The sequence below is a fragment of the Vanessa atalanta genome, chromosome 16 (genome assembly GCF_905147765.1).
Source record: "Vanessa atalanta chromosome 16, ilVanAtal1.2, whole genome shotgun sequence".
Lineage (NCBI taxonomy): Eukaryota > Metazoa > Arthropoda > Insecta > Lepidoptera > Nymphalidae > Vanessa > Vanessa atalanta.
The window spans coordinates 10,184,874-10,203,857 of record NC_061886.1 but is presented as its reverse complement, the minus strand read 5'-3'; the positions used below and the strand labels follow the sequence as shown (position 1 = coordinate 10,203,857).

Below are 18,984 nucleotides of genomic sequence, written 5' to 3'. Positions count from 1 at the left end.
AATTTTTAACTAGAATTTGGGAGGAGGACTGTTTCTTTCAACTTAATAAGCAGAATCGCGATATAACGGTATACAACTGGTATTTTTAACAGCGTTCATTAATAGTACGATGATTTTAAAAAAAAAAATATTTTGTATATAAGCGTTATATTATTTTCGCGAAGGTGACAATTTTGTATACATCAATCACAAGAGACGTTCAATACAATTTCCGGTTACTTGTGATAAACAAAAGAATTTTAGTATGTCAGTTCATTCACATCGCATACGAGTTTATTTACAGAATAAGGATGTGCATTGTGAACGTTAAGTTATCGGCTTATTCAAAGCTGCGAAACGCATCAGTCGGTTAGAGACGCGTAAACTATACACTTACTCGGGAGAGTTAGGTAGCTTTATAAAATATGGCGTTTAAATATTTTTTGGAAATTCTCGTTTTAGCTATTTGTGTTGAATTTGGTAAGTTGACAGAAGTTAAATTAAACTAATAATAATTAAAAAAAAAAAAGTGATTTGTTAAAGTTCCGGAATCCGTTAGGTGATTTTTTTCGGCAATCGGTTAATTCGTAAAAACAAGACAAATAAACGAATTTCATTTCCCTTTTATAATATTATATTTAGGCTTATATTTTTATTAAGGCTAGGATTTATTTCTGTTTGTATATCCATATATAACCTTTATATATAATATAGGCTCGTCGATTCGGTGCTACGAGTGTAACAGCGCGAACAACTCCATGTGTTTGAACCCCACTATCTACGACACGGAGACCGTACAGAAGTATCTCCGCGCCACCAGCTGTGATCATAGCGCGTTCTTAGGACCAAATCCACCAGCAGCCAAACAGATGTTCTGCAGAAAAATAATTCAGACTAGTAAGTAATCATTTTTAAATCACAATGTATTCTTAACCTTATTTTAGTTATGTCCCTGTGACTTGGTTTGGTAGGTACCACTTGTCAGATATACTACCGTCAAACAGCAATACTTAGTATTGTTGTACCTTAAAGGGTGATTGAGTCAGTGTAACACGTACAGTGTCAGTGTACAGGCTCAAGGTACATACAATTTTAGCTCCCAATGTGCATTGGTAATGTAAATAATGATTAATATTTTTTAAAGCGTCAAAGTGGTGACCACTTAACCTCAGGTGGACTATTTGTCCGCCGCCTACCTATAATAATTAAAAATGGATACGACTCACTCGTTACTTAAAAAATATTAATAAACTCTAGGTAGAGTTTTTTCGTATGACTTACAAATGGGGGGGGGGGGAATTTTGTTGTACTCCATTGTCATTATTTTATCCTAATACTTAATACGTGTATGTTATCCGTCACGAGATATTCCGCTACCGACACGATATTATCGGTTACCTAGCGAAATGCCACTCATTGATTAATCACGAAATTTCAGAAACTATAACACCTACTAACTTGAAATTAGGCAGTTAGGTTCTTTATAGGGTAAAGACATCCATTAAGAACGGGTTTTATGAAACTCCACCTCTAAAGGGGTAAATGGGGTTTGGAAGTTTGTTTTTAAATTTCGCGCGGGTATATCTGCAGGTTCAGCTAGTTTGTCGTAAAATAATTAATATTTATTTGTAGAGATCACGTGTGTGCCGGTCGTCATTGGTGATTTTTTTTTTAATTTAATGAATCTTTTATAATAATATAATATCTGTATCTTGAACCTCATTGAAAACAAAGTCGTGTAAATCTCATCAAACTTTTTTTTTAAGTATATTTTAACAATTTCAAAAATATTAATAAATTATCAAATGTCATTATAATTACACACATTATATTTTATAAAGTCTCCTATTTCAAATTTAGAGTTGTTTAAAATGTAATACTATTCTCGAGGTGGACGAAATAATTACATTGCTACAATTTTTACGGAATCCTTGATGCGATTGTCCGACTCGCACCTGGCATGTATTTTTTAAAAACTATAATACATATATAAAAATTACATACGTTTGTAATTTAACAGTAAATATAAATGTAATCTTTACATTTCCGATCAATAAAATAAATACTACTGGTGAACTTTATATATTGAGATAAAAGGTTACGCGTTAACATAAACAACAACTATTGTATATGTCATAATATATACTTATTTTGAACACATGTAATAATGTGACTTCCACGTAGTATATAATACTATTAATGTAGTAAAATAATAACTTGTTAATGTCCACCTGCTGTGGTAAGGAGTAACCATTGTAGAGAAGATCTGGAGCACAATGATTCACACGTGGCAGAATTCCATTGAGATTTTACACTAGCAGGTTTCCTCACGAATTTTCCTTCACCGTCCACCACGAGATGAAAAAAACAAGTACATAAACATTCAGTGGTGGTTTCTTGAGAATCCGCAATAATTAGTTAACATACACACGCTCTAACCACTGTCCCATCTGGGTACTTATCATGGATATAATGCTTAAATTAATTTTATATCGATTATAATAATAAAAATATAATAAATAATAGCCATGAGGCATTGTGGAACCACCACATTTAAACCGGTAAAGGACTTTTTGTTTAAAGCACAAAGTTCTACCACAAAATAAAAAAGGTAACAGTTTTATGTTCTTTTCTGAACACTGCATTTTAAAAAAACTGTCAACACCCATGCTCTATACTACTGAGAACTTCTCTACCGAAAAATTTAACTCGACTATTAAGTTCAATTATAATATATTACTAATTACTGTTTTTTAAAGTTGCTGCTATAAAGAGCCGAGATGGCCCAGTGGTTCGAACGCGAGCATCTTAACCGATGATTTCGGGTTCAAATCCAGGCAGGCACCACTGAAATTTCATGTGCTTAATTTGTGTTTATAATTCATCTCGTGCTCGGCGGTGAAGGAAAACATCGTGAGGAAACCTGCATGTGTCTAATTTCAACGAAATTCTGCCACATGTGTTTTCCGCCAACCCGCATTGGAGCAGCGTGGTGGAATATGCTCCAAAAACCTTCTCCTCAAAGGGAGAGGAGGCCTTTATCCCAGCAGTGGGACATTTACGGGCTGCTAATGCTAATGCTATAAAGAGCATATAAATTATTGACAAATTTGACTGACAGGTTCAAATTAAGAGAAATAATTAGGACCTACACTATAAATCAAAATCATAACAAAAATATACTTTATTCAAGTGGAACTACAACCAAATTTGATTCGTCAATTTAAAATAATATATTAAAAGTAAAGCAATCACCGGTTTGAAATGTAGATTCTACCGGGAAAGACTGGCAAGAAACTTCTCTGTTGCTCCAGGACCTCCAGACTTTTAAATCCGGTCCTACAATTCCCCGTTGAATCGCAATTTCGATCCTTTGGGTAAAAATTGAACCAGCTCTCTTGACACTAGTGGAGGCAATAGGCGAGGCGTTACACTTTTAATAAAGGTTTTTGCACTATTACTACAAGGGCCAAGACATCATTTTGAATAAGAGATGAATATTTTCCAAAAAATATTAATATGTGAGGTATAATAAAGTTATAATGTTAGTTCGCAAGTTTTACTTGGTCCAGGTAAAAAAACAGACACTTGACTTTTGAATATTACTCATACTAATTTACAAAGTACATCCCGTACTTTGTAAATTAGTACAACAGAACTAACAATTAGTTTAGTCGGTAAAACTTATAAACAGACGTATCGTGTTATATATTGCATTAAATATGTTTCACGAGTTTTAACAAAATTAGGAGCACGTCATTCGACGTAAGATAACCCACGATAGGTAAACGAAGAACAGTGATGGCTGTTTTTGCATCACTAAAGTTAAACTAAGAGTTGAATTTGAGTTTTACAGTATTTATTTAAGTTTACTTAAATTGGTTTATCGTGTAAACTTATAAAATAATTAATACGCGGTATTTCGTAAGAAAAACAATAAAATTTGGCATCATGCTTTCATAGACTGAATTCGCAACATTACTTGGTGATAGGGCTTAGTGCAAGCACGTCTGGGTAGGTGCCACCCACTCGTCATAAATTCTACCGCCTGTTCTGATTTGAAGGGTTAGTGAGCCAGTGTAACTACAGGCACATGGGACGTAAAATCTTAGGTTGGTGGCGCATTAGCGATGTAAGGAATGATTAATATTTCTTACAGCGCCATTGTATATGGGCGGTGGTGACTGCTTACCACCTTGTGGCTCATGTGCTCGTCCGACTACCTAACACATAAAAAAAACATTATCTCTGATCTTCTGATTGTTTACAGTTCTCCACAAGGGTCACGATGCTGAGGTCCGAGTGACTCGTGGCTGCGGCTGGGTTAGACATCATAAGGACTGCTACAAAGCTGACAATGAAGATCATCTGGAAACAGTATGCCAGTGCTTCACCGATGATTGTAATGGGGCTATGACATTGAAACATAGTCTTGTAATTACGTTTATTAGCTTAGGGTTACTATTGTTAAAATATTACTAACTTTACAACACTACTCGTAAAGACAACTTCTTCTAAATTTGACTCGGAGTTTCTATGTTTGTAAAGGAATTCCTCTGAGGTTCAAAGGTTCTGAAAATCTTTATCACTCAGAACATAAAATGATAATTAATAATTTATTTTATTACATTATAAATTAATATAAACTAGGTTACAAACGACAACTGTGAGGAGCAGCGTGAACGTATTTTAGGTATTTTAATATTAGGAGCTATTCACTTTGCGCAGCGAATACGGCGATGGGTATAAAAATAAATTCTTATTACCAGTGGCTTTGCCGCACTTCTAAAGGCTCACTTATATTGGTTTAGCTTGTGATCAACATTAAGTCTTTCATTGACTGGCCTGCTTTTCCACCACTAAAAACGGTCACAATTATCAAGTTGGATTAAGATCGGCATAACTGTTCGACTTACTAACCGATTCAAGCTCCTTTTTATTGATTTAGTTCTCCAGCCAATATAGTTTGTATAAGAAATAAAACTGCTTCTATTGATTCAAGAACAACATAAAAAGTAAACTCATCATTTTATTATCAAATTATGATGATTTTTTTACATTTAATATTTTATCTTATTACTTGTATACCATACAGGGTAAGATATTCTGTAATTGAAAAGATTATTGGCTTAACCAATAATTGTTGTGCATAATAAGTTTAAAAAAAAAATCGAATCTGAAATCAATAATAGCACTTGCTATAGATAGACAACATTACTTAGAAGCGAGGCGGTGAATTGGTGAAACTTTGAATAAAATGTTTACTCAAAATCATAATTAAATAATAAATTAATGTAATAAAATTGTATGTTTGTATGAGAAAAGGAGATACATGCCAACATACTACTATGTATTAAAACTACGTAAAAAATGATGACAAAATATTAATTTACGTACGGAGTAATGATCATTTTGTGTCATTTCTTTTGTAATATATTTTTAAATTGTATTATAAAAATATGTTAAGCAGGGTATAAATGTAAAATATTTAAATTTAATTTATCTGTTTCACAAGCCTTGCACGGACGTGAATTTTAATATAATAAACGAAAAATAATAAATAAAATTTGTTTTCCTTGTTACCTACGTAAACAATAAGAATGAATTGATGTATTAAATATTTCATACTGGTTTAATTTAAAAAAAAAATCTTGAAATCACAAATGATGACAATGGTAAAATAGAAAACCATCATTTGTACAATATTTCTGCCGTCTTATGGTAGGTCCACACGACACAGACTTGGCTTGACTGTAAGTCTGAGTAAAAAAGTCTATCAACAAAATGTCTGTACGGACTTTTCATTACCTCCGACGTTTAGGATTGAGGATTTCGAGGATGCAGAGTTGATCAATTTTCTTAACAGTATCGTTGCACCCAGGTTGGGTGCGAATAGTTCTAACCAAAGAGGGATAAATTTTATATGAGAAAACATGTCAATTATTATTCTATCTACAAGATCTACAAAGTTCTACAAAGTCTAAAAAGTGGTTTAAGTTAAGTTTCAGTGGCAAAATAATAGTTATTTTTTGCCTCGGGTATTTCATTAATTTTTCAGTTAAAATTTAATCAATTAATAATAAATCACTGATCAATTATTTTGCTCCAATAATACCCAGACATACATACAGACTTTCAGCTTTCATAAATAGCTCCAACTTTTTCATGCAAACTTTTTCAATACAGCGACTTTTGTCTGAGCTACTAAGTTACACAGACTCTATAGAAGTCTGTGTGGACCTACGATAATGCATCAATACCTAGTACCTAACGTGAATAATAAAAAAAGAGCGCGCGATCGCCTGTCACGGACTGGGATTTAATTTTTGGCGCGAAGTTTGGATGCTTCGGATATAATTATTATTTCCGACTCATAGAGTATTTGTCATTTTGCTTGGTTTTTGTAAATTATCATTCATTTAAAATAATTAATGTTATTGTTGTTTTAGCATTAGCATTAGCAGGCTGTAAATTTTCCCACTGCTGGGCTAAAGGCCTCCTCTCCCTTTGAGAAGAAGGTTTGGAGCATATTCCACCACGCTGCTCCAATGCGGGTTGGCGGAATACACATGTGGCAGAATTTCGTTGAAATTAGACACATGCAGGTTTCCTCACGATGTTTTCCTTCCCCGCCGAGCGCGAGATGAATTATAAACACAAATTAAGCACATGAAAATTCAGTGGCGCCTGCTTGCGTTTGAACCCGAAATCATCGGTTAAGATGCACGCGTTCTAACCACTGGGCCATCTCGGCTCTCCTTGTTGTTGTTTAGTTATTTATTATTCATTCATTACCTGTATTAAGCCATGTAGTTATTAGATTTTTCTTTTAAAAAATCATTTTCAATTCTGATAAGACTATTAAACAGTGTCTATTTAATATTCTTGTTGATTCTGCTATAGAAATCCTGAAAGTATGACAGTTTACTTCATGTCGATTTTCAGTGCTCAAAAAGTTCAACTTTATCTTTCGTAAAAGGTTTTTATAAATAAGAATAAACAAATTCCGGTGATCACGGTGTGTGATGGAGCGTCGCAGCAGGACCTTAAATTTATAAACTCTTTATTGTTTGGAGACTTATCATAGAAAAGTTGTTCATTGTGAACAGGGATGATTTAAAAACCTTTAGTGTATTATTATCACTACGAAGTTATTCGCCTTATTTAACTATTTTTTCACTTTACATGTATCTATTTATTATTACATACAGTTACTCGGCGTAGATCCTATTCTTACGTATTCTTCTAGCGTACTGTCAAATATACTTAATAGTTATATAAATATAGGTACTAATCCAAAGACAAAGAGATAGAAATACTACTTTTTTATGATAGAACAATGTATGTAATTAATTTACCTGTGCGTAAATACAGGCAGTTTGACTTTCTATTCCTACACACCCATGGTCTGATGGAACAATAATACGACACGACAATAATTTTGGTGGCTTCCTTAGCGCGTATCAACTACAAGAGTAGGTACCTAGAATTATTAACCTTTGAAACACGTCAAGCTATTTTTGTGGAGAAGTCTAAAAAAATTTCCCAGGCCCCGGGTAGAAAACAGCATTGCTAGAAATCTTCACCCTAAAACTATTGCGATGGCCGTTTAAAGACGAATTGGAGATCAGGATACTATTCCCGAAGGTAATTTGCCTGGAGATCAGTCTCTCCGAACTTCTTGCAAGCAAGCACGTGAGTCATCCATCCCTCCGGACCGTCAAAGCCTAAGACAGCATTTGAAGCCCTGCGCTTGAATTAGTTGGGAAATAAACAAACAGGGCCGTAAAACACTAGTATAATATAACAGCTAATGTAGCGAACTTATTAACCTAAAATCTTTTATATCGAAACAAAAAGAAGGAAACCCATTCAGCTTACATCCGGCGGCCGCGACAGATTGTATCACAACAATGTAACTAGCACAAAAGTCATAAATTAATCCGTCAAAACCTCATAATTTAGTTCGAAAACGTAGATTGCTAACGTACATATAGGTCAGCTGTTTATTTGAGAAGAAATGTTTTTTCTTAATTATTTGGTTGATTTGGCCCTAAACGAAATGTTCTATAGGTATGGGCAGCATCTTTCCCAGGTGATCTTACTATTGTGTATAACCTGACGCAGGTGGAATTTTTCATCAGCAACATTTGGAGGTTCCCTTCTCTTGACATCAGTTTCGGCACGATATGCCTGTTGAAAATGACATGTTCATACCAAGTTCATACAGAGACTGACAAACCGGATAGACTCGCATAGGCAGTATTTTTTAGGGATGTCACCGTCAAAGAACTAAACTCTACCCTTTTTTCAAGATAGCGGTAGCGGCGCACGCACATAGGAAATCTAGGTCGACAATTTCAAGTTAAGCTTTTCTAAGCCTCCAACAACATAATATAAATAAATCAGCCTTCTCGGTTCATTAGAATTTCTCGGGCTATTTTTTATTATATTGACTGGTCTAATTGAAATTGCGACGCGAGGCGGACGTGGAAATGCTGCAAACATTCTTGTCATGATTTATACAGTAACTATTTTGTAATTAATGTTTATATATATTTAAGGACTTAATATTAACAATTGTTATGTAAATAAAGATTTAATAATATTTGGTTTCATCCTATTTAAATAAATATGTAAGTAAAAATTTACTAAAAAATATTTTTTAAGGCTTATTTCCCGATTTTTACATTAAGTCAATACTAGTGCTGAGGTGATATAAAAAATTATATTTGTCAAACTTCCACCATAACATGTAGATCGAGTAATTTGGGACGATACTAACAATATTTATATTCACTTAGTAGCGCCATCTATGATCGAATATTGTTACTAGTTCATTGTATTTGCGGTATCACTAGCACATTGTTCAAGGCACTAACAACAGATGGCGCAAATAGCGGTAATGTAATAGATTATACATTTTACAACGAAATAATTAAATGTATTTAGAAAACGAAACTAAACTTAAAATTATCAACAATTGAAAAATTAAATTAAAGTTTATAAAATTCAGGACTCAAATTTTCGATTTTTTTATCATTGCTAATAAATATATTGTCGAGATGGCCCAGTGGTTAGAACGCGTGCATCTTAACCGATGATTTCGGGTTCAAACCCACGCAGGCACCACTGAAGGAAAACATCGTTAGGAAACCTGCATGTGTCTAATTTCAACGAAATTCTCATGTGTATTCCACCAACCCGCATTGGAGCAGCTTGGTGAGGAGTCAAAGGAAGAGGAGTCCTTTAGCCCAGCAGTGGGAAATTTACAGGCTGCTTATGTGTAATTTTTTTTTTATTAATATACATAAATTTTTCTTTAATTAATGTTTTTTAATAAAATATTTATCATTTAAATATTAATAAATATTATGTATTGTGTACAATTTTGAAATGTGTATTGATAATTGACAGTTATGAATAAGTCAGGTTGGCCGAGTGGTCTAAGGCGCCAGATTTAAGCTCTGGTTCCCGAGAGGGAGCGTGGGTTCGAACCCCACACCTGACATTATACCAATCTAGAGATTATAGGATTTTTGATTTTTATATTTTTTTTAGCAGAAAATAAGAAAACAATATAATTGATACGTTACGTACTTTAATTTTGGCTGAGTTTCTCTATATTGTTAGTTATGTACTTAGTTGATTGTAGGTGAATTAAATGTTTCTCTTAATAAGGTGATTGTAGGTATTTTATTTATAAGTATCAATTTAAAGTATTGTATTATAATAAAATTAATATTTTAGTCAAATTATTTATTTGACAAAGTACACGTACAGAGTTATAGACAAACCAGTATAAATAAAAATGTTCACAAAAAAAGATCTTTTCTTTTTATATTGGGTTCCAATAGTAAAAAAAAAAAAAAAAACAAAATTGAAAAAAGAACGAACTATTTGGTAACCCCTTCTTTTTTTTAATTCTGTTAAAAACGTAGACAATATATTTTGTTATGTGATTCTATACATAAGCGCTATCACAATAGTAAAGTGCCAACCATACATCCATTCCGAGTAAATATAATACCGATAAACCGATAAAACTAGATAAACGTACAATGATTGATTGATGATATCCTTGTCTAAACGATCTGAGTCACGGGGACTTTTTTTAAATTTAATACATGTATGCGTCTGCCTTAATAAGACCCCTGTGCAAATGACTACCTGATAGCCATAATCATAATTAAGATTGGCCATAATCAAGTGAGACTGAGTGACTCAGTGAGTGACTTCATTATCATTATCATTCTCATAATACAATGGGAAAAAGGTGCGGTCCGTGACGTCAAAAGGGTAATGACCGAAAACTGTCAAATAGACAAACCTTCTAAAAATAGACAATTTAATAAATAACTTCCTTATTTTCCATTAAACATTAAGCCCTTCGACATAGATCCATCATTCCTCCTGGATTACTTATCTGGTGTACTATCAAATATTAAAAAAAAAAAAAAAACTAATCAAAGACAATGAGTTTTAGACAGAGTTTTACGAGATTTGAACTAATTATTATATTCCTATTATTATTATTTTGTTGTGTTATTCCTACTATTGTTATCATATATCAAATATATTTGATAGATATTATATCATGTATCAAATATAATCAACTGCTTTGATAATATAAATAGAACCTGCATCATGTTTTTAAGCCCTGCTACAAATGACGGGCGTTATCTATAAGTTTACCTTGCGTGTTGCAACTTAGCTCCTAAAGAGCTGAACTGATTTTGATGCTGATGTTTTTGATTGAACATTCACAATAATTGATAAAGAAAATATGTGCAGCTGTTTGTTCATTAGGTAATTTAGTTATTAAATAATTTCCATAAATTTGCTCATTTAATATTATTAGCATTAGCAGCCCGTAAATGTCCCACTGCTAGGATAAAGGCCTCCTCTCCTTTGAGGAGAAGGTTTTGGAGCATATTCCACCACGCTGCTCCAATGCGGGTTGGCGGAATACACATGTGGCAGAATTTCTTTGAAATTAGACACATGCAGGTTTCCTCGCGATGTTTTCCTTCACCGCCGAGCACGAGATGAATTATAAACACAAATTAAGCACATGAAATTTCAGTGGTGCCTGCCTGGGTTTGAACCCGAAATCATCGGTTAAGATGCACGCGTTCTAACCACTGGGCCATCTCGACTCGACATTTAATATAGTTACATATGTATATACAGAGCCGGATCTACCATATGGATTTTTGGGATTCAGCCCAAGGCCCCGTGGATTCAAGGGGCCCCCAGCTAAGTCAAGTCAAAGTAAAAAATAGACGATAATGCGAAATAATCCATAACTTTATTAAATTAATCAGATCGTATGGTTTGCAGCGCTGCGAGTCCTGCTATTAATTAAATCCATTCAATTAATTTAATTTAAGTCCACGTTTAGATATGTCTTAGGTTAGGGCCCCCTAAACTTACGGTCCGGCCCACTGTATATATATACTGTTTTGATATTTTCAGAGATGTTTACATTTCATTTAAGTTTTATTTAATACCTATCTTAACACACAGTCACACTGAAAGTCAATATTAGAACCGAAGATACTTAACGCAAAAAGGTGTAGCAAAGGTATAAGTATCGAGTTATTAAAAAAAAAAAACACAAACAAATCGACGCAACAATTTTCTTACGAACAGGCAATATTATTTATTAAGTCGCAATGTATGAAGGTTTCCCTTGAGCATTATTACTGAAAACATCAACAGTACATCATTTAAAAAGATAAACAAGAAATGTAACTGCGCATTTAAGTAAAGACCATAGGAAAATTACAAATGAAATCTCTAGCTATCTCTGGAATGTGCGATAACGTAGCTAACAACAATTTTGAATCTTATATTCAATTGTATTAAGTTTGAAATTTAAAAAAAAAACAAGACGAGTTACACTTCATTCGCACACAAATAAAACTAAATATATCATTACTCACACATCCGTAGTTTGTGCACACGCACACAAATATATTAGATTGAGTCGTCTGATTTACCGATTTATCGGTTAAGTGTTGTATGATCCTTGGTTATTTCGAGTTCTTGACGCATTTCGTTTATAAATAAGAGATTTTTTAATTTCATACTTTAACACTTATGTTTAAAAAGATCATTTCAAATACACATATCCAGCAATCATAAACTTTTTAAGTATAAATTAATATTTCAATGTTGTGTCCTGAATGTGTTCTTAACTCATTTGCTGAGTTACCTACAAGAATTATTCTTTGTGATCCTGTCTACAACGATTAACGTTTTGTATAGATCCGTATTCTACCGCTGTGAAGTCGAGACGGTTCGTTTCAAATAAATAGTATATCCAATGAATACATTGCAAATACTTAATATATAAACAAATATCAACAGCATTAATAGTAAAAAATATAACTTTGATATATCCTATAAATACATGGTAGAGTTTTGTTAAAGGACGTCTGTACAGATACCGCTACAGAACCCACTCATCAGATATGCTACCGGCAAACTAATATACAATTCTAAGTATTGTTGTCTTTCAGTTTTAAGGTAGAATGATCCAGAACTACGTCCACAAAGGATATAACACCTTGGCTCCCAAGCTGTCGTTGTCGTTGGCTATATAAGGAATAGTTAATATTTCTTACGAGCCAACGTCTATGGGCAGTGGTGACCTCTTACCATCAGGCCTATTCGCTTGTCCATCTACCTATATTACAAAAAAAAAAATCTATGGAACAGGCTACAGAATCAGGGCCGGATCTATCATACGGCTTTTTAGGCTTCAGCCCAGGGCCCCGTGGATTCAAGGGGATACCAGCTGAGTCAAGTCAAAGTCAAAAATAGACTATAATGCGAAAGATTCCATAACTTTATTAAATTAAACAGATCGTATGGTTTGCAGCTCTGCGAGTCATGAAGTTAATCAAATCAGATCAGAATCAGATTCAGATATTTCTTAGATGGGCCCCTAAGTAGTGTTAGCACAGGGCCCCCTAAACTTCCGGTCCGGCCCTGTACAGAATACTGTATTGACAAAAAGAATATTAACCAATAATGTAACTATATATTCTGTCAGGCAAAATGAACCCGTATCTATCGAACTTCCTTTTTAAATTGATTCGAATATAATGATTGTTATACGGGATAGTTCAATGACCGCCCACTTGACGTTTAATAGAAAATGACGCTACTAGCTATCCATCCTGGCTTCATACGGGTTGAATAAGGGTTTATATAAGCATTTTTTTGGTTTTTGTTCTAACATTGGTAGACGGAAGAGCAAATGGGCCACATGAGTAAATATAAACCAATTCGTACATCGCCAATGCTCCACCAAGATTGGGTCTTGAGATGTTTTGCCTCTTGTAACACTGACACACTCCCCCTTCAAACCGAAACACAACAATACTAAGTCTTGCTGTTTGGCAATATTTGATGAATGGGTGGTGCTCAGACGGGCTTACATTACATCCCTCGCACCAAGTGAATTAACGTCATATATCAGCCAATTAACACAAAACATAATAATAAGAGTTATCTTATTATTATGTTTTGTGTTAATTGGCTTAATCTAAACGAAAGGTAACCCTTTCGGTAGTTTTTGACATTAAGGCGTTTAGACAGACATTTATGTACACAAACGCGGCCAGGGACTTTTTTCTTTATAATATGTAGCGACAAGCCTACAACCGTCGACATCATTCATAGATGTGGTGTTTATTCGATCTATGAACGAATGACCTATTTCTTCATTGATTCATTCATTCAGAAGCATACGTTTCTTTACATTTATCAATTGGGAATTTATAAAGTTAAATATTATCTATGATTTAGGAAATCCTTAGTATGTAATTTATACTTTTATAATAATATTAAAAATATAAAAAACTCTGTTCGTCTGTGTGCTTATTGCTCTCTCATGGCAAAAACTAAACCGAATTTGATTAAAATTGGTATATAGCTAAATTATATTCAAAAAAAGAACAGCTACTTTTTTATGCCTTACATCCAAAAACGCGACCGAAGTCGCGGGTTACAACTAGTAGTATATATAGTAATATTATTATTATGCCTTCGGACATAATATACATCGATTACAGAGAGATATTACCGTTAGCCTAACCAATATTTAAATCTTTCCTGTCTTACCAGATACTCTTGACATTTTGTATAGTTACACATTCTCAGGTAAAAGAAAATACGCAGGTACTTAATACCAGCCCGTAATCCCCGGTAATCCAGCATCCGTGAGCAGTCAGTATTGTATAATAATATTTCATACAAAAATTACGAGGCTTAAATTGAAATATTACTTCGTTCTATTTCTATTAAACTGGCCAAATTCCAGAGGCTCAAATAATTGTATTCGCACTGGTATCATTAATTTACATAGAGTTATCACTAGCACGAAAGTTTAATGACGTAAGAGACATGACGTCAATGAATCGGTCAAAACCCACGCGGTGATGAATGCGAATGACTTGAAAATGAAAGCCAACCTTGAATAACCTTTACATTTCAAAGCCAGGACTACAATGAGATTAGATTATTCAGTGGTTAGCACACGGGAAGTTTAAGCGGGAAAATATCAAAGAGTATTAATGTGCCTATAAGTGATCTCGTACTCGAAGTTAAAAAACCTCGAGAGGAAACTAGATCCTTTGAGTACGAAATTCTGCCACATCGTCTTCCAAACGCGGTATTTTATCACAAAGCATGAATGAGGTTTGATGTATCTACCATCAATCCGCATTTATGCGTGATGGAATAAGCTTTGAATCGTCTCAGATTTCGTCACAATTGCTATCAATTGATGTCACGGCAGATGAATTATTAAAATCTAAAAGATTAAGCAGATGAAAATTTAGTGGAACTTCGATTTGAACCCGTAATCACCGATTAAGATTCATCTACTTTAATCACTAGACTGTTTTGGTTGTTTTACTAAAATCAAGCAAAGCCGCAGGCGAAAACTACAATATATATGTAAGTTATATCGACCTAACCCAAAATGAAGTCTCGATCGAAAGATGACTAAATTAATTACGACGGAAAAAATCGTGAACGTCATGTGTCTGCAATATTTTATTTTGTTTTCTGTCCCAAAAAAGATACATTGACTTTGAATTTGGCGATGGAAACTTTTCTTTCATTAATATGTTTATTGAGAATGGAATCGTACTGTCTCTTTTTGCGCATAGTGACAGGTTAAGGTCGGAAATGCAGACATCATTAAGATTATAAAGATTTTATAGTCAACACGCCCGGCACATAGCGGAAAAACAAATGAGAAAGCTTTAATAAAAAAAACCACAAACCAAGGTATCATTATTTGAGACCCAATTATTATTAATCATTTACACGTTTAGTTACAATGGGCATTATGTGAGACCAATTAAATATGTATTTTACCTTATGCGTTTATAAAGACAGTTCTAATACATAGTATAATATAGATTTTTTTTTATGTAAACATTTTAAAAAAGAAAATATATCTTTGTGTTATACAATTTAAATTGAATTTCATTAGATACTAAATATATAAATTAGTTATTGTGTAGTATAGATGATGTGTGATATTATGGGTGAAAATATCAGCTGACTTTTGTCCGGTTTTTTACCGGTTCTTCTAAACAGAATCTAAATCCGAATCAGTAGTAGATAATTATAATAGAAAAAGGCCTCATATATATATATATTTTATTTTATGTATTATTCAAAAAATAGTTATACAAACATTGTTCCCATATAAATTTTAACAACTTTGCAGTTGAGTCAGTATGGAGCCCAGTAAAATTGTTATGTAACGCAATGACTCATCAATTCGCAGTAAAAGACGTCAGCCGTCACGCCCCGACAACGTTGCTACTGGAAACCGCTTACCAAGGCTTCGTCAGGGGTTACCTAACACTAATGTAATCACAATATAATTAAAATAAATAACCAGAATGTATTATCTATGAATACCCATGACTCAGTTTGTTATTATTACAGAGATATTAATGGATAATATTTAATACAGACTTTGTGCAAGTCCTTCGATTGGGCAAAATATTTCTATCGTTTACAATCGCGAGATAGATTATAATCTAACTGTATTTACTATACGATAATATATATACAAACTATATGAGTGATGGTCGAAATATATATTTTTTTTTACTTGGTTGACAACCCTAAGTAAGCCCAGGGATTATTTACACCGACGTCGACTGAACTGGATTGAACTTACCAGGTAATGTGATTAATCGGTAAAGGTCATGTATAAATTCGTTTTAGCGAATTAGACTATGATAATGTTATACATTTGATTACTTAGAAAGCTAAAGGTTTCTTAGAATTATGTAAATGAATCACGAAGACATTTTTATAATAACGTGTCAAATACAGTGTCGTTATATAAACGTTCGAGATAAAACTCGACGAAATATAAAATAAATAAATATGACTACGCCAAGTTTTATATTGCGTTGTTGGGGCTAGGGGGTTTCTCAGTACCCATGGTTCTAGCCTTGGTATTGGAGGCCCGCATAGGCCTACCATGCGCAAGTTTTCCTGTGACGTCCCTTGAAGAAACTTGGTACCTAGCATTTTAGTGGATATTCCGATACACTCAAATGCGGGTTGGTAGAGACACATTTGAAGAACATGCAGTTTCCTCACGAGATTTACCTCTAGCACCGAGCGCGAGATGAATTATAAACACAATTGCACACGAAAATTCAATGTTCCTTGCCAGGCAAATCTTTTTATACATCAATTTTATCAAACAATGGGCTCAGTTTGCTACCTCAGGTTTATTCATAATAGTGACTCTATAACTTATAGATTTCCTTAACAAAAATGTACTAAAACAGCGCTTGATAACTAACCCCGTTATTTTCTTCTCCATCTAGTTAAACTCTGCCCTTCTGTATTTCGAAATAAATTTGTTGTTGTATTTCTGTGAATTATTATTTCAATATAATACGCCACGCGATGCCACGTGACTTCTTTGTTTGAATTTCAAATAACGACGAAGCCAGAGAACCTACTCTTGCCCAATCTGTAAATGAAGTCCGACAAATTAAATTCTTATTTTTAATTGTTTATTATCAACAAAAATTGCTGTATTACTAACTACCTAAATGCTTGGCTTTTCGTATGACATACAAACTCACTCATTACTTTACCGCTTCGAGAGGTGAATTAAAAAAGTAGCCTATGTCCTTCTCCGGAACTTAAACTATCTCTATGACAAATTTCACCTAAATCGATTGAGCTTCCTAAGCTTGGAAAGGTAACAGACAGAGTTACTTACTCATTTATAACAGTAGTAGATCGCTAATTATTTCATTAAAGTTAAACAAATTGTTAAACTTATAATTACTTTAAATACAATAAACGCATGCTTGTTATTTCAAACCTTAAAAATACACTTAAACGTGTACATACTTAAGTCCCGTTAGATATAAATATACGTAAATATATATAAAATAATTAATATTGCCTAAAATAACTTGGTTTGGTTAGATACCTCCCACACATCACGTATTCTCCCTCCTTCCCACTACAACCCCCAAGGTTAGTGACACATTGGCGATTTAAGGAATGGTTTATATTTTTTATCTGCCAATGTGACAATTAGTCTGTCCGCCTACCAGTACTATAAAATAAAATAATTTAAAATACGTATATGTAAGACAATTTAATAAAACTTTTAGACAAGTTGAAAAAATACATTTCTACGGAACGAGAATCCCTACTGAGTTGGATGACAATAACCGACATTCGTCTTCACAGGTACAGTACTCCTAGATACTAATCACGTTTAAGTTGGTGTAGATTAGTGTCATGTTTAATTAGCTATCATTAGATAAGTCACAACCATACATCCTGTAGACACGTGCCAATGTTATTTGTTTACGTAAAACATGTACCTATATGCACACTGTTATCGTAGACCTTGCACACATAGAAGCTGTAAACACACAATGTCTCTGTGTGCTGTGTTTTGATGCCTCCGCTGAGACTGTGTACATAGTAAGTGTGTTTTAGCGATTTTCAAGCTATTTATATTATCTATGGTTATAACTGTTTAAATATAAAGTAAAATCTAATCCATAGTCCAAACAAAAAAAGGTATCCATTTTGTATTCGTTGATTTCCATGCGAGATAAATTAAAATTGATTTATATTATTTAATAAACGATGTAATTGATTTTCGGTAAAGTGTAACTACTGATTTTCTTGTCGGTTCTCGGTCGAATCTACATTCCCAACCGACAGTAGTTCAAAATTTTATTTAATAACCTTTCGAAAATGGTCATTAAATAACTTCGTTGAAGTAAGTATATTTTGATTTTCAACCTCCTAAACTGTTATTACTACTACTAATGCTAAATTCGAATTTATAGAATAAGAAGTGGTACTTATATTTCTTCGTGTCCAACTGTCCGATTGTACGCCACGGTGACCATAATTAACGGCGACAAGTAAATTGGGCAGACCATATTATAGTGTGTGCGTGCAAAAGCAGGAACTCTGTTTATCTCCTTCATTCACATACTCGAAAGATATTATCGATACAAATGAAAAGATTTTAGATGCAATAGCTTTACGTGTAATCTCTGGGCTGCTACAGAGAATTTCTTAATAAAAAAACACCAAAAACTTTTTATTACGTATGGGAATTGAAACTACATCACACAATTAAACTGCATCGTTGGTTAAGTTAGCTAGACCAACGAGTGCTATTGTTTATCGTAGAGAGTGAGGACTTGCGATCAGACGATTAATTTGCCAGTGCATTCCTGAAATACATAAAAATATACTTATATATTTCATGCCAAATATGTGTGTGTCATATTTTTCTTAAAATAGTCTGCCCGCTCCGTTTTTCACAAGTAACAACATCAATAACGTGAAACTGCCAACGCACCCAGACGCAAACATGTCAATATTAATACCCCCGCACACATGCAAAACACTTGAATGACGTACGGTCGAGAGGTAGAGGGGAGGGGAACATCGGAATAA

The 18,984-nt window shown here is 33.6% G+C and overlaps 1 protein-coding gene and 1 non-coding gene across 3 annotated transcripts; both read left to right on the top strand.

Annotated features, from left to right (window-relative positions):
* The first annotated feature begins 354 nt into the window (after nt 1–354).
* LOC125069849 lies at nt 355–5,485 on the top strand. 2 transcript variants are annotated; one of them, XM_047679443.1, is made up of 3 exons: nt 355–459; nt 694–876; nt 4,928–5,485. In XM_047679443.1, the coding sequence occupies exons 1-3, from the start codon at nt 405–407 to the stop codon at nt 4,942–4,944; spliced, it is 255 nt and encodes an 84-aa protein (XP_047535399.1). In that variant the 5' UTR covers nt 355–404; the 3' UTR covers nt 4,945–5,485. The 2 variants fall into 2 exon arrangements, with proteins under 2 accessions (XP_047535399.1, XP_047535398.1); XM_047679442.1 differs by having other exon boundaries at nt 4,250–5,469.
* A 3,921-nt stretch (nt 5,486–9,406) lies between these two features.
* On the top strand, nt 9,407–9,490 carry Trnal-uaa. Its single transcript has one exon. It is a non-coding gene; the product is annotated as a tRNA-Leu (tRNA).
* Nucleotides 9,491–18,984: the final 9,494 nt, after the last annotated feature.